This window comes from Manis pentadactyla, chromosome 4, assembly GCF_030020395.1.
Source record: "Manis pentadactyla isolate mManPen7 chromosome 4, mManPen7.hap1, whole genome shotgun sequence".
Classification (NCBI taxonomy): Eukaryota; Metazoa; Chordata; class Mammalia; order Pholidota; family Manidae; genus Manis; species Manis pentadactyla.
In genome coordinates this window covers 9043959-9061077 of record NC_080022.1, presented here as the reverse complement: position 1 = coordinate 9061077, position 17119 = coordinate 9043959, and the positions used below count along the sequence as shown (strand labels likewise).

The following is a 17119-nucleotide window of genomic DNA, read 5'->3' as shown; positions in this document are numbered from 1 at the left end:
TGGGAAGAGACAAAATAAAACTAGAAGGCAAGGATTGGGGTGACTGTATCTTTATTATCTGGAAGTCCCATCCCAGTCCCTGGGCTCTTCAAAGACTCTCTAACGCTTGGCATTTTCCATGTTCCCCCCAGATCCCATAAACAAAAGGTCATGACATTTTCTACCACAATAAATATAATTATTTGTAGAGATGTTATATATAATTCAGTACCTGAAAACTATAGCAATTTTGCAGGAACATATTATCTTTTGGTTTAGGAGTAAATGTCAAGATGCTAATTCTCAGTGGTTTAATCTAGGTCAAATACAACAAAAAAAGCAAATCTCTCAGCCATATGACATATATTGTTGCTTTGCTGGAGGGGAGGGTTCACAGTTCTAAGAAAATGTATCTAACTGCAATATAGTTCCAATGGAATTAAGCCTAGGTAATGTGTTCGGACTTTCTAGAAGTCTCCCCACCTGGGTTTACATTTCTCATCTAAGTTAGCTGCAAATGGAAAACATACAAGGTCAGCCATTCCTATTATGTTTCTATTCAAGGGCACAAAAACTAGGAACAAATACAGAGTAAGATAAATTCCGTAATTCCATTGAAAATTCTATACATTTTTCTTACATAATTAATACCTTCAGTTAATTGCTAATGGGAAATCTTTTTCACCAGAATGATTCCATAATTAACTTTTAGACTTGCCATGGTAACTTCACCCAAACCTCAGAGCTAGGTATCTGTATTCCTTCTGCACCATCAGTTTGTTTTCATCTATCCATTCTCATGAAGCATGCTTGGGAGGAAGGGAAGAATGGTTTTTCCTCCAGGACTGCCTTGTATGTTTATTCCTCTCAGCATTTGAAAAAGAGATGATAATACTGTTCTCCTTCACAGTCATCTTGAGTTGCAATTACATTGTGACAGTGTAAAAATAGTTGTGACAGTGAAACAAACCAGTTCTTACTTTCTGCAAGTTCTTTTTTTTTTTGGCAAGGCAAAAAACTAGGTAAATGCTGTTATTTAAGTATTTCAACATTAAAAACCTTCCCTCTTGCTTAGTTTATTTAAACTCTAGAGAGTATTTGTTGCTCCTTCATTTGATTCATCTCTATCCTCTCTGCAGTTGGTTTAAATAAATCAATGGCTTGAGGAGATTAACTCAAAGCTTTTGAAAGACTGATTTAGAAATTATGGTTTAAGCACAAGCTATCATTGAGAAAAAAAATGAAAGGAAAAGCATATGTAAAAAATTCAAACCCATGCTCATTAAGACATGGATTTATGTAAAACAATTCAAAACACACAGGAGTCATGGAACTCAAAGGCAAATAACCCCTCTGTGAGCTTTGATTTCAGGATTATTTCCTGTTTTTTAACCCCTGGAATGCATATGAGACAAACCTCACACGTGCAAATATTTTAAAGGAAAAATGTAAATGCAAAGTGACTTTTGGTAAAAAAAAAGCAGTTACTTCATAGAGGCCTTGATCAATTGAGCTTGACTGTACATGTGGAAAGTAAGCTTCACAGATACGTTTATCTGATTACAAATACTTTAACAAGCAACACACTCCAAGCAGCCCTTACGGAATTCTACAGAACCACCACTGGTGTGTAACAAGACAAAGTTTTTGCAGGATTTAAGGAAAAGATCACCAAGAACATATTACTTAAGACTACAAAAGAAAAAAGAAAAAGAAATTGCTTTTAATAGTCCTTAAGAAGGACTTCTCTACACAGAAGGGAAGTGATTCACCAGGGGGGAAAAAAATGTAATGAGCAGGCTTTCCCAAGTAGTGAGTTATTTTAAAGGGTTGGTTTTCAAAATTTTCCTTTTTAAGCATATGAATATGAATTGACTGCTGAATCCCATAAGGTTTTTCAGAATAACCAGGAGCAAAAAGCATATTATATCTTGAAGAAAAAGCGATCCTTGTAAGCACCTCCACTTAAAATCAAATCCTCAAAAACAAATACAAGGAAAAGTCTTCATTAAAATGCTATAAGTTACATGCTATTACTTGGCTTACTTAACAAAGCAGAAACCCACTTGCAAAAATTCCTTAAAATATTTTTCCAATTCTTCTTTAGAGGCTAAGTAACTATCAAATCAGCTCATGAGCCCATAGACAGATGTATTTGATATAGAAAATCATCCCGTTACCTTTTTAGGCAGGTTAAAGAAACAAAAGTGGTATTATTGAACTTGGTCACCCATTCTGGCTCTAAATGCCCTCTTCCTAAATATTTTGGCCTCAAAACGAAGATTTACCACAAATGTATTCCAAAGAACTTACTATAGACTCAAAAGATGGTCCCCAAGGAGGATGTCAACACCCAACTTGGAACAGAAATGGTGGCACAACTGGAACGACACAGTATCCTGTGGTGACAGTGGGGACCACACTCACGTGCAAACACACGTTCAAATATCTGCTTAATATCTAGTCACATTAATTATAAAAATCTCATACTAAGGAGAATCAAGTAAGAAATTTTAGAAGTAGTTACCAACCTCTCTTTTTATGAATGAACTTTTCTTTTATAATTTTTAAGCCTCTAGTCAGTGAAGAGCAAAATGCTTCTCTCAACCTGAAAACAAATTTTCTTCATTAAGACCAGGTTAGTAGTTCTCTACTAACTCTCTGTGAAAGACCAATAGTAATTATTTGACTTTTACTGTCTTAAGAAATGTCCATAAGTGAAAGCCTATTTCTCCCTATCAAAGCCTCTGGCAGTAGGGCCTCCTATTGCCACAGGAGGGCTTCCTACAGCAAGGTAAACGGAGAGGTTCTCAATCCTCAGCATGAGTGACCTGGTGACGCTCTTCCCTTTGCATCGCTAAACACTGCTGTTTGGGTTCAACCCTCTGCTCTGACCACTAAATCTGGTTTCCCTGAGCAACTGCAAGTGAGGCAATGTGTGGACAACCTGCCCTCTCGCCCTTCATCCAAGCCCTCCAACCACAGGTCCTGGGCCCAAGGTCACAACGGTGCACATGGTTCTATGGTTCTAGCTGCCTCGTCCCCACTCTTACTCTACCCACTCCCACTCACTGAAGCATGTATTTTTGACTTAGGATGCTTAGTAACAGTGAGTAAGTGGATGAGAGAGAAGCAAAACGAATGACAAGTATGGAGATAGTAATTTGAAAATAATAAGATGATTTGAGTTTAGGCATTACCAATGAATATAGTCTCCTTGTTACTTTTTGTCCTGAGCTGAGCTCCAGGGCAAAGGCCTGTGAGGACTGCCACCCTGTCTCTATCTTTCATTTTCTTTCCTTTCTACACCTAGAGAGGTGAGTGCTAACTGCTCAAGCTTCTGTCTTTCCTGTAGTAATCTTTGGAGTTCTTCCATCTAAATTATTTTAGTGAGCTTACTGCCACACCCTTGAGAAAATTTACAAGCACGATAGCTATTCAGAAAAGGGCCAGTGACATGCATGGCAGGAACAGCCTTTGCCAGTTTATTTTCCCCACATAAACCTAATCCTAATTCAGGCATACCTAATTTTATTGCAGATACAGCACTTTTGTTCCAAATTGAAGGTCTGTGGCAACCCTGCATCAAGGAAGTCTACTGGTACCATTTTCCCAACAGCATTTGCTCACTTTTTGTAATTCTTACAATATTTCATTCTTCCTTATTGCTATATTTGTTATGGTGATCTGTGATCAGAGACTATGACTCAGTGAAAGTTTAGATCATAGTTAGCATTTGTTAGCAATAAAGTTTAGATCATAGTTAGCATTTGTTAGCAATAAAGAACTTTCAAATTAAGGTATGTACATTGTTTTTTGTTTTTGCTTTATTTTGGTATTATTAATGTACAATTACATGAGCAACATTATGGTTACTAGACTCCCCCTTTGCCAAGTCCCCACCACATGCCCTATTACAGTCACTGTCCATCAGCGTAATAAGATGCTACAGAATCACGACTTGTCTTCTATGTGTTATACTGCCCTCCCCGTATCCCCACCCCGCACTACATTATGTGTGCTAATCGTTAATACCCCTTTTTCCCCCTTATCCCTCCCTTCCCACCCATCTCCCCAGTCCTTTCCCTTTGGTAACTGTTAGTCCATTTTCATTGTTTTTTAGACAATGCTATTGCACACTTAATAGATTACAGCATAGTATAAACATAACTTGCTATGCACTGGGAAGCCACAAATTCATTTGACATGCTTTATGGTGATGTCCACTTCATTGCAGTGGCCTGAAACCGACCTGTACTATGCCAGAGGTCTGCCTGTGCTGGGAGGTAAAAGCCTATCACAATGAAGAGCATGGAGCATGGAAGGCAGACACACCAAAGTCTGAGGTCCACCCTATACTCCTTACTAGCTGTATAATCCAAAAGAAATGACTTCCCCTACCTAAATTTCAATTTATTTATCTGGAAAAATGTTGTTAATAATACTAGATAGTTCTTAGGTTACTAAGAACAAAATCTATATGTAAAGAGCTTAGTTGGCATGGACTGATGTAAAATAAGCATCCAACAAATGTTGTCTATTTTATTGCTATTATCAGTCATAAGATTTTATAATCATATCCTGTGTATATCCTCCTCAGAGGCTCTTCCTCTCCCTATGTTCTTAGCTGTTAGACTAAAGATGAGCATAAGTAGCTGGGAACCTCATTAAGAGCTTTTATGACAAGCTAAAATGAGTTTTACTAAATAAGCAGATGGACTGAAAAGCTGCTATGGAAACCAGCAAGGTTTCATTAAAACACACACCAGTGTGTGTTTAAAACAAGACCCGGTCTCAAGTTCCAGCAAGGTTACTCAGTCTCCTCAGCTGCAGATGGGGGAGGAGGGGGCTAATCACACCGCCTCCAAGGTCCTCTCAGCACTAAGCCTGTGCTTTACTAGGTGTTCCGTTTTCATCGTTTATTCTGCAGTCCTTGTTTTTCCAAAGGTAAAATGAAAATAACAACCACCTTCAAGTAACAAGATCTCCAATTATCTCCCATCATTGTTGCATGAAATAAGTACTAAAGTAGTTTGGAACTGTACAGCAATATGCTTTAAGTGGCTTCAGATAAAACTGTGGGCCAAATCACATCCACTGAAAAAAGCCATATAGTGTAAAAAGTTGACTAGACAGTCAGCCTGTGAGGAAAGCATTATAAAGATGGGAGATTGGTTCTGTTAGTTTCTTTGCTAAAAGAAGTTACTATATATACTTAGCAAAGGTTATAATTTATACTATCTCTATTAAAGGGTTAATTGTCAAAAAAAAAGTCCTTCAAACCACATATACTACAAAAATAACAGTAGTTATCTTAAAGCAATATATGAAATTTTCAATTGGAGTTGAAATACTAGTTGAACTAAAAAGGGAATGGATACTGATGGCTCACCTTATCTTGTAAGGAAAAAGTCCCAGGAAAACCAGCAAAGAGAAACTTGTTCTTGACTTTCAACTTCCCCAAATTTGCTACAATCAGATTATTTGATCTGGAACTTTCTGGGATAAGAAGTACAGGAGCACCAGCCTCAATATCCAGGAGAACTCGTGAACAGCGCTGGGCTTGATCTCTCACCTGAAAAAGGAAGGAAAATTGACTCAGGGGCTCAATTAATTCCCTAACTTTATAGTCAAATAACTTCAGATTCTCAAGTTTCATGAATTTATGTATCTAAAGACCATGATGGAGTTAAATCAGGTATCAGCAACAAGAAGATAAGGGAAAAAACCCAAATATTTGGAAATTAGACTTCTACACACTTCTAAATATTCTTCAGGTGAAAGAAGAAATTAGAAGGGAAACAAAAATATTTTGACCTGATAAAAAAATAGCATATTAAAATTTGTGGGATGCACTTCAAACAGTACTGAGAGAAAAATGTATAGCACTAAATGCTTATTTAATATAAAAATAAAAATATTTTAAATCAATGCTCAGAGCTTCCACCTTTAGAAAGTAGAAAGAAGAAAAAAATGAAGAGCAGAAATCAGTTATTTAGAAAATAGATAAACAATAGAGAAAAATCAAACATTTATAGAACACGACACCCAATATAATATACCCACAGAATATACACTCTTTTCAAGTGCACATGGAAGACTCATCAAGAGGCTGCCTGGGCCATAATACAGGCCTCAATAAGCTGGTTCTTTGAAAAGACTGATGAAACTGGTAAGCCTCCAGCTACACTAATCAAGAAAAAGGGAAGGAAACAAGTCACCACCATCAGGAAGGAGCGGTGGACGCTGCTTCAGAACCTACAAATATTAAAGAGACGAGGGAACCTCTGAACAACTTCATACCTACAAACTGGCAATTTAGATGAAGTGAACAGATTCCTTACAAAAAAACAAAACAAAACCCAACACAAAACCCCACATGCTGGCTACAGCTAACATCATATTTAAGAGTGAAAAACAGAACATTTTTCCCCTAAGATAAGGAACAATACAAGGATATCCATTCTCACCACTTCTGTTAGACACCACAGTGGTAGTCCTAGTCTGTACAAAAAGGCATACCGGTTGGAAAGGAAAAAATAATATTCTCCTATTCACAGACAACAAATCATCTATGTAAAAAAAACAAAACAAAGAGTCTAAAGGAACTAGAGTAAATTTAGCAAGATTGCACGATATGAGGTCATGTCAATATGCAAAAGTCAATTCTATTTCTCATACTATCAACACACAACTGGTCATTGAAATGCTTTTAAAAATTGCTATCATTTATAACAGCACCAAATTTTGAAATACCTAGGAAAACACTGAACAGAAGATGTGTTTAAGACCACTACACCCAGCACTACAGAACACTGCTGAGAGAAACTGAACACCTAATTAAATGGAGAGCTCTGGCATACTAGAGGGTCCAAAGATTCAATGTTGTTAAGATGTGAATTCTCTGGATAAAGAGATTCAATGCAATCCCAACAAAAATCCTAGCAGACTCTATTGTAGAAATAGATAAACTGATTCTAAAATTTGTATAAAATAAAGGTCCTAGAATGGCCAAAACAACTTTGACAAAGTTGGAAGCTTTATACTAGCTGCTTTCAAGATGCACTATTAAAGCAGAGTAATCAAGACAAGGTGGTATTGGTATACAATCAATTATGTATTAATGGAACAGAATAGAGAATGAAGAACTACACATATACATATGTGGTCAACTGATTCTCATACAGAAGTGCCAAGATAATTCAATGAGAAAAGAATAGCCTGGATATGTAGATGGGGAAAAAAAAACCCTCAACCCCTCACTTCACAAAATACACAAAAATGAAATCAAAAGAGAAGGGATCTAAAATCAGAACCTACAAATATTAAAGAGATAAGCAACTTTTAAAAGAGGACACAGAAGAAATTTTCCCCACCTAGTGGTAGACAAAGATTTCTTTAACAAAACACAAACACACCAATCATAAAAGAAAAAAATTGGGCTTCTTTAAAATGAAAAATCTCTGCTTTGCAAAGAACAGTTTTATGAAAATGGAAGAAAAGCCACAAACCAGGAGAAAATATTTGTAATACATATATCCAACAAAAGGCTGTATCCAGAATATATGAAAGAAGGAATACTACCAACTCTGCACAAATTCTTCTGAAAATAGGAGACGGAACACTCCAAGTTCATCGTACAAGGTTGGCACTGCCCAGTTACCAGAAAAGGCATTCTTTCCTATTCGAGAAAACTTCAAACTAATATCCCTCAGGAAGTTAAGATATAAACATCCATAACAAACCTGGAGCAAATCAAGAAAGCTGTAAAAGCATCCAAGGCAATAAGTAAATGAATAAATGTGGCTGTATTCCAATAAAACTGTACGTATGTGTGTGTACATGTGTACGTATGTGTGTCTGTATGTGTGCATGTATGTGTGTACATATACGTGCCTCTGCGTGTGTATGTATGTGTGTATTCTCACAGGCCATAGTGTGCCAACCCCTGGAATAACTGAATGCTTTTCCCTAAGACTGGAAACAAGGCAAGGAAGTCTGCTCTTAACCACTCCTTTCAACATTTTACTGGAAGTCCTAAAAAGGGCACTAAGGGAAGAAAAAGAGATGAAAGGCAGAGATTGGAAAGGAAAAAGGAAAATTTTATTCACAGATAATATGATTATGTAGAAAATCCTAAAGAATCTACAAAAAGGAACTAGAACTATTAAGTGGCACTAGCAAAATTGCAGACTGCAAAGTCAATGGACAGAAATCTACTGTATTTGTAATGTACAGCCAACAAAGAACTGGCTACTGTAACATCAAAAATATGAAATGCCTAGGGATCAATTTAACAAAAGATATACATTCGAAAGTATAAAACACTGAAAGAAATTAAACAACTAATAGTGAAATATGACATACACCAGAAACAGAAGACTCAATCGTGTTAAGGGGTCAATTCTCCAAAAATTGACCTACAGATTCAACACGATACCAATCAAAATTACTACAGGCTTTATTATACAACTTGAAAAGCTGATTCTAAAACTCATATGGAAAAACAATCTAGAATGGCCAAAAACAATTCTGAAAAGATAGTTTCTTAAAATGTTAAATAGTCACCATATGACTCAGCAATTCCTTTCCTAGGTATTTACTTAGAAGAAATGAGAACCTATATCCACACAGAGAATTGAACACAAATGTTCATAATAGCCAAAAACTGGAAACTACCCAATTATCCAACAAGTGGGTGAATAAACAAATTCTGTTATATTCAAACAATGGAATATTACTCAGTAATAAAAAGAAATGCATGACTGATAACTTTGCAACAACATGGACAGAACTCAACAGCATTATTCTAAGAGAAAGAAGCCAGACACAAACCACACTGTCTGATTTCATTTATGAAAAATTCTAAAAAGGAAAAAAAAAAAAAAAAGAGGCAAAACTACTGTGATAGAAAGCAGACCAATGGTTGCTAGGATGCAGGCATCAGAGCTAGGGGACTGACTGCATAGGGACATGATGTTATGAATGTTCTAAAAATCTTGATTGTGGTTCGGTTATCAGATTGTATACAATTGTTAAAACGCACTGAATTGTACACTTAAAATTGGTTAATTTTATTGCAAGTAAATTATACCACAAAAAAAGCTGAAAGTATAATGTACTAATATAACAAAATGTTTCTCATATACTGACCAGTGAAAAATACAGATTACAAAACAGTGAGACAAGACAGTTTTAATTTTCTACTTACTCACATTTGTAAATTTTTTCTATTGCCTATGCCTATAAAAAATTTATTATGTTTCAATACAGCCTTTACAATATAAAAGGCTCTTCTCTCTTTTTGGGGCTAAGAACATAAGTCAGGAGAATTTACAACACAACTAATAGTGTTTTCATTTTCTAACTGTACATGATTTATCGGTATTGTCTATCAACCCATGGCTATGTGCCTGTCTGCTTTGTTTTTAAGTAAATGTTAGACTTACAAAGTAAATAGTATTCACTGTAGAAAATTTAGAAGAAAAAAGACAAAATAAAAGAAAACTGATATCAGCCATGATCCCACCTTCAGAGAAAAATACTATTACCACTTTGACAGTTTATTATAGGAATTAAGAATAGGAACTCCAATGCCTGACTACCTGAATTTGTATCCCCAACTCTGGCCACTTATTAGCTTGGTGATCCTGGTTAAGCCAGTAAGTCTCTGTGTCTCACTTTCCTTATCTGTGAAATGGGAATAATTATAGGCCCTATTCTTAAGGAGTTGAAAGGATTAAATAAGACAACACACCTAAAACTGATTATTTAGTAACTATTATTCACACACCAACACCATACCCTTTCAGCACTTTTTTCCTATATACTACACAAACAGCTCTATTTTATGAAGTTTAATATATTAACTTACAGATTCAAAATAACCTATTATTGGCACACTGTATAGATCTTCCCTTTTTTTTTTTTATTAAGGTATCATTGATTCACAATCTTATGCTCAGGTTTCACATGACCAACACTGTGGTTACTACATTCACCCATATTATCAAGTCCCACACATACACCCCATTGCAGTCACTGTCCATCAGCGTAGGAAGATGCTATAGAGTCACTACTTGTCTTCTCTTTGCTATGCTCTTACTTTTTTTTTTTAACATGCCTTAATAGTTACATGTTAATGGGAAAAGCTAAATCATGAGTTAACTAGAGTTCCAGACAACCAGAATTAAGAATTATTGTTTACTTGCTTATAAAAAGACAGTAACACACCTGCCCACCACTGCCTCATTAGGTAAAATCATAACAAATTATCTTTTCCTCCTGTTGTATCTTTGCACTAAAATATAAGCTCCATGAGGGCAATGACCTTGTTGTTCTTATTTCCCATTATGTTCCTAGCACCTGGCAGACTGTATGACATCATCATTCCTCAGTTAACATTCACTAAATAGTTTAAACAAATGAACAAACAGGGTTGTTAAGGATCAAATGAGATTATATACATGTGAAAACACTATGAAAATTCCAAAGCATTATTAATAAAAATATTAACTGAATGTACAGCATACTTATTTTTGTTATCTCCATTTTCCTTCTATAAGTGAGTCAAAAGAAGAGCAAGAAAAATAACTCACTGCTGTTGACACAGCTTATAGTGGCAACAGCAGAGTCCAGGTTCTTGTCCCAAGATTTCTAAATTGCAGTATCACATCTTAGCTCCACCAAAAATGTGTACTCCCACTTGCTCAATGAATAAAGAAGCTTAACAAATAAAAAAGACTACGTGTAAAGTCAAAGACGCAGAGAAACTACGTCATACTTCCCAGATAAATAATAGAGAAAACAGTTCATATTTAGCCCAATGCCCTTATAATTTCAAACATCAAGATTAAAAAGAAATGTAAAGTTCCACTGGATCATTATTTACAGACACCAGAAAATGTAGTAATAAAAATCCAGCTATAAGTCAAAGGCAGATGATGATACCACCTGTCACCAGTACAATGGTAGGAGAAAGGAACTTAAATTTCAAACAAAATAGCCGCAATTTTATCAGCAAATAAAAGCAGGTCTTTAGTTCTCTCCAGAAATCAAAGAAATTCAAAACCCATCAATCTAAGTAATTCAAACAGCTAGGATTAAAGATCCTTGAGAAGATCAGCTTTTCTTCAAAGCCCACACATTCAGCCCTGTTCAAAATAGAAAAACATTTCTTTAACCTCTGTTTGTCTTATATAATTTGATAAAGAAAAAATTAAAAGGCTTACCTATTTAATTCCTGCTTACCCTAGGAAGTGAAACCCAATTACCCAGTAATGTACAGCATCTCATTTCCTAACTCAAATGATCCCTCACAGTAACACTACTGTTCAAACCATGCAGGTAAAAATAGCTATTTTAAATGTAATAACAATTCTAACGGACAGCATTTAGCAAAATTTTATTGAAAGTCACAAAAACTTTCATAGCTTTGGACTAACAATACCCTTTATAAGATTTTATCTTATAAACCTAATTCAAAAAATTTAAAAATTATGCTCACAAACCTATTCAGAGAAGCATTACTCATTAGAATGAATAACTGGAAGCAATTTAAATGTTAAAAAATAAGGAATGGCTAAGTAAACTAACATAATGGATTATACAGTCATTAAATAGGATAGCTATGAAAAATGCAAAGCAAGATGGATATTATGAGAAAAGATTAAGAAGAGCTGGATTCCAAAAGTGTATGCAGAAAATTAACACTTTACAAATTTACTATATATACTGTATGCTATTCCTCAATTTAAACACTTTTTTCTTATGTAGCCCATTAATATAAAATAATACCATTTTACACCCAGTAATTGGCTCAAAACAAAAAAGTTGATAATACAAGTGCTGACAAGGATATAAATTAAAAGGAATTCCTAATACATTGCCAATGGGAATACATAGTTGAGATGGCCGTTTTGGAAAACAAGAAGGCATTATCTTGTAAAGATAAAAATGTGCATACCCTATAGCCAGTATTCCACTGCTAACATCTCAGAGAAACTCTAACCCGTGTGCAGTGAGACATAATACACAACAGCAAAACACTGTAAGCAGCCCAGATGTTCAACAGGAAAATGAATAAAATTTATACACAATAAACACAACAGTGAAATTAATTGAAATGCAATCACATGTAGCAACCTGACAAATTTATTTAACACAAAAAAAAAGCAAGTCACAGAACATTAAATACAGTTTAATACCACTTCCATAAAGATCAAAACAAAAGATACTATATAGGAAGATTTTTTCTTTTTTTTAATTTTGAAGGGACTAGTGGACCCAAAAGTCAGGAGAGTAGTTACCTGAGGAATTGACAGGGGAATGAGATCGGGAAGGAACAAACGCAGCAGCCTTAGTAGTAGTGTTTTGACTTTTATTTTAGTTGTGGGTTCACAGATGTTCATTTTACTATCATACTTTGTTACTTACATAGGTGCTACAGGTATTCGATACACGTAAAATTTTTTTTGAAGTTTCTAAAAGAGAGAAAAAAGTGCTACATACTCCATGATTATAACCATGGAAACATGTATGGGAGGAAAATGAAAATAAATTAAAACGTATCAATGGTGCTAGGAGATTGGTAAAACTGATTCTTTTTTTTCCAGGTTCCCTATCATTTGATTGTGCTTTTACATTTTTTAAAAAACATATTCTCTGGAAGACACAGGAAACTGGTATCATTGGTTGCTTCCAGAGAGAGAAACTGTAAATAGCAAATAAAAGTAGGTCTTGAGGAAAAGTAACTGAGAAGACTTTTCTCCAAATGTCCTTTTTTATTTTTATTTTAAATCAATAAATAACATATTCAAAATTTTTTAATTAGAACAAAGTATTTTTAGATGTTGCCACTACAAAGTATCTATTTCTTAAGTTAAAATCTTTTACCCAATACAATATAATTTAGAAATACATAAATAACAAGTTTTACAAAGAACTACATTGTAATCATTTTCTGTGATTCCCAAACTCTGTGCCAGGACACCACAGGGCACTGCCACACATTTACATGTGCACTTCCAAGACATGTTAGGTTTCTGACGGAAACACATCTGTTGGAAGTGCACAAACTGCTAGCTTAAGGAAGTTTGCACTCAATGTCAGATCATGCTACATTTCTTTCAGTGATGGCACATCTTTGCAAAGCCAGGTCTTAAGCAGCTGCTTCAATAAAAAGTAAGTACCAGGAGAGAATAAATGTGAACAGGAAATGAGGTTTGTGATGTCCAGCCTGATTTCAAGTTTGAAAAGTTGTATAATACCCAAGAGACACATATATCCCACCAGTAAGTAATTATAGTTAAGAATGCAATAAGAATATTAGTTTTTCACTTATGTTATTATTCTTTCAAACAGCTATTAAGTTACTAGGACATATGTATTTATTAAGTTGTTTAGACTTACTTTGTAAATGGAAATACCATTAGGTGTTTCTTTTGGCCCAGGACGTACCATGGAAAAACTTCCAAGCCATTAAGGGAACTATAAACTAAGAAGTTTAGGAACTTCTAGTCAACCTGAGGAAAACAACCTCTTTATATAACATATGTTCTTCACAACCTCTTTTCAAGAGAAGTATCCCCATTTATGTCCTAAAATGGACCAGAAGTCTTAAATGTTATCTATAAACTGTGTTTATCTTTTTGAGAGAAATCTAAAACTAAACTTAAAAGGGTATTGAAGCAACTTCTTCATGAACATATCTCCCCAGGAAAGGGAAACAAAAGCAAAAATGAACAAGTGGGACTAAATCAAGCTGAAAAGCTTCTATATAGCAAAGGACACCATCAATAGAACAAAAAGGTACCCTACAGTATGGGAGAATATATTCATAAATGACAGATCCGATAAAGGGTTGACATCCAAAATATATAAAGAGCTCGTGCACCTCAACAAACAAAAAGCAAATAATCCAATTAAAAAATGGGCAGAGGAGCTGAATAGACACTTCTACAAAGAAGAAATTCAGATAGCCAACAGACACATGAAAAGATGCTCCACATCACTAGTCATCAGAGAAATGCAAATTAAAACCACATTGAGATATCACCTCACACCAGTAAGGATGGCCACCATCCAAAAGACAAACAACAACAAATGTTGGCGAGGCTGCGGAGAAAGGGGAACCCTCCTACACTGCTGGTGGGAATGTAAAGTAGTTCAACCATTGTGGAAAGCAGTATGGAGGTTCCTCAAAAAGCTCAAAATAGAAATACCATTTGACCCAGGAATTCCACTTCAAGAAATTTACCCTAAGAATGCAGCAGCCCAGTTTGAAAAAGACAGATGCACCCCATGTTTATCGCAGCACTATTTACAATAGCCAAGAATTGGAAGCAACCTAAGTGTCCATCAGTAGAGAATGGCTAAAGAAGATGTGGTATATATATGCAATGGAATATTATTCAGCCATAAGAAGAAAACAAATTCTACCATTTGCAACAACATGGATGGAGCTAGAGGGTATTATGCTCAGTGAAATAAGCCAGGCAGAGAAAGACAAGTATCAAGTGATTTCACTCATATGTGGAGTATAAGAACAAAGAAAAACTGAAGGAACAAAACAGCAGCAGACTCACAGAACCCAAGAATGGACTAACAGTTACCAAAGGGAAAGGGACTGGGGAGGATGGGTAGGAAGGGAGGGATAAGGGTGGGAAAAAAGAAAAGGGGCATTAAGATTAGCATGTATAATGTGGGGGGGGGCATAGGGAGGGCTGTGCAATACAGAGAAGACGAGTAGTGATTCTACAGCATCTTACTACACTGATGAACAGTGACTGTAATGGGGATTGTGGGGGGGACTTGGTGAAGGGGGGAGTCTAGTAAACATAATGTTCTGCATGTAATTGTAGATGAATGATAACAAAGTTTTTAAAAAAGGTATTGACACATGATATAATGAATAAAGAATATAAGCTCTCTGATTACAGTAAGATATCTGTAGATAATCAATTACATGGAGTACATTAGTAAACATAAAATTACCAATTACCTTTACTTTTTTCCGTGGATTTTCTTGATTTATCTCTGTAGGCTTACAAATTCTACTGACCGGTCAAACTGGAGAAGCAATTTGGAGCAATGAGGCTACCTACCGTCTGCCCCTCAACAGCAGCTCGCTGGCGCCCTAAGACATCTTGCAGCTGAGTGAAATGCTGAATGAAGGCCACCACCTCCGCCTGAAAGCGCTGAGTGTGCACATACTGCACAGAGGCCATCTGCAGACTCACGCGAATATCATGTTCTCTCTGGAGCAGAGGATCGGGCCGTCCGTACCTAGGAATGAGGGCAAAAGCATGACTCAGACAGCTGCAAGATATGAGTTAGTGTTTGAAGAAAAGGCTGATTAAGGGGTTTCCTTAAAAAGAGCTTTCACTACTAACGACTAAAACGGAAATCCACTATAATGTTTTACAAAGCCAACTCCAATAGTTACTTCCCTTTTAAGCTTCAGCAATGTGCTAAGGACGCTAAATGAAAGTCTCATGTGATAGGGCTATAAACAGATGGGTAGCTCTGGTCAATAAACTCACTCTTGATTCCAGAACTCACTCAGAAGCCACCTGTAGTTCAGAGCTTTCACCTGGGCCTTTTTTTTCCCCCTGTGTTTCAGGAAAACGGACTATTCCTGCTCAAAGACAATATGGACTGGAGAGATAATCAAATAAGGCCATGAAACAATGAGTGAAGAAAATTAGGCAACACCAATGTTTTGGGGGATAACTGTCTTCCAGAGGCAGAAAGAAATCATCTTTTCACTTCAGTGAAATGTAGGCCAAAGAGATTTAGCATCTACATTCCGAGATAAATTAGAAAATTTGTATGATTTTGAATTTAAGATAGCATGGTGTCATAATAATAAGTGGTTACCCAGGACATAGTCACTGAGGAAAGAAACTCTCTTTGGTAAGCACCAATTCTGTGTCAGGCAGAGAGTTAAGAGTTTTATATTAATTATCTCATTTATTATAGAACCGTGCCTCCAAGCTGGGTAATAGCATAAACAAATCAATCTAAATTCTCAGTAGTGTATGATGTACTTCCCTGAAAAGAAAGGATAAAGTTCTCAGACATCTTTAGGAACAATTTCCTCAACTCTGGTTGAACATTAGAACCCCTCGGGCAAGTTAAAAAAAAAAAAAAAAAGACCTGAGCACTACCCTAGACCAGAATGTGTGGGGACAGAGCGGGATATCTACGTTTTCTAATAGCTCTCCAAAAGGCTGAAAACCACCATTTTAAACTCAGCCTTCTGAAAAAAAAAACACTCTGTAATAACTACATAGGCCTATATATGCCTTCTAAATTCTAAAATTAAGAAGATTCAATATAGGTTGTGTTTATACAGAAAAAGGTACATAATGTTATTTAACATCCATATCTTCAACAGCTTTCTCAGGCTAAAATCATTCCAGAACATAGAGCTGGGTGGAACATAGAGCTAATCTAACGTAGTCTCCTCAATACTTAGACAGAAAAACCGAGGCATGGAGATTAAGTGACTTGCCAACGGTCACATAACGAGTTAGTGGGAAACCAGCATGACAGCCCAAGCTTTGTAATGATCAGAATCATTTCTATCATACCGCCTCTGTTTATGCAGCCTGAGTAGACCAATTCAACACAGATCCACTTCAATATAAATCAGGATTCCTCACAACCAGATCATGTCAATTTTACATAAGAATGTAATAATTTTTAAACTTTTCTTAATCATTTAGTCGACAAGAATTTGCAACATCAAGCAATTGTGACAAAAATATCAAGTGAGAAAAATCGATATTTTTACTTAAAAGCCTGGAAGATGAGTGCTTCTTCCCCACTTGTAGTGAACCGCTCTCTGTAGAACTCTCCATGGGCTGTAAGGTCACTTAGAGACAGGCTCCCAATGCTCCCCTGTAAGGCCAGGTCTCCCTCTGGGGATGTTAAAATTAGAACACACTCTTAAGTTATCTTTTATGTCATACACTTTAAATATGTTTGGAACAAAAGCTGATATACACATGTCTCAGACTTCTCATTATTTTATCAAACTAAATATCAAAAGCAAATTTTCATATTCCAATACAGCCAGAAAAAAGATTTATGCAATAGTTCATATGGTAAAAATGCAGAAGCCCAAAGGGAATTG

General features: G+C 35.8%; 1 protein-coding gene across 16 annotated transcripts in view; it reads right to left on the bottom strand.

Annotated features, from left to right (window-relative positions):
• The window catches only part of VPS13D (vacuolar protein sorting 13 homolog D), a 286614-nt gene that overhangs the window by 225496 nt on the left and 43999 nt on the right, over positions 1-17119 (bottom strand). For all 16 annotated transcript variants that reach the window (XR_008996895.1, XR_008996896.1, XM_057499741.1 and 13 more), the window contains 3 exons: positions 16778-16904; positions 15084-15264; positions 5372-5554 (listed from right to left, as the gene is read on the bottom strand). Coding sequence is in view for 14 of the 16 variants with exons in the window: in XM_057499741.1 (XP_057355724.1) it covers positions 5372-5554; positions 15084-15264; positions 16778-16904 (491 nt within the window). In the remaining 2 variants the exon portion in view is untranslated. The remainder of the gene's footprint in view (positions 1-5371; positions 5555-15083; positions 15265-16777; positions 16905-17119) is intronic.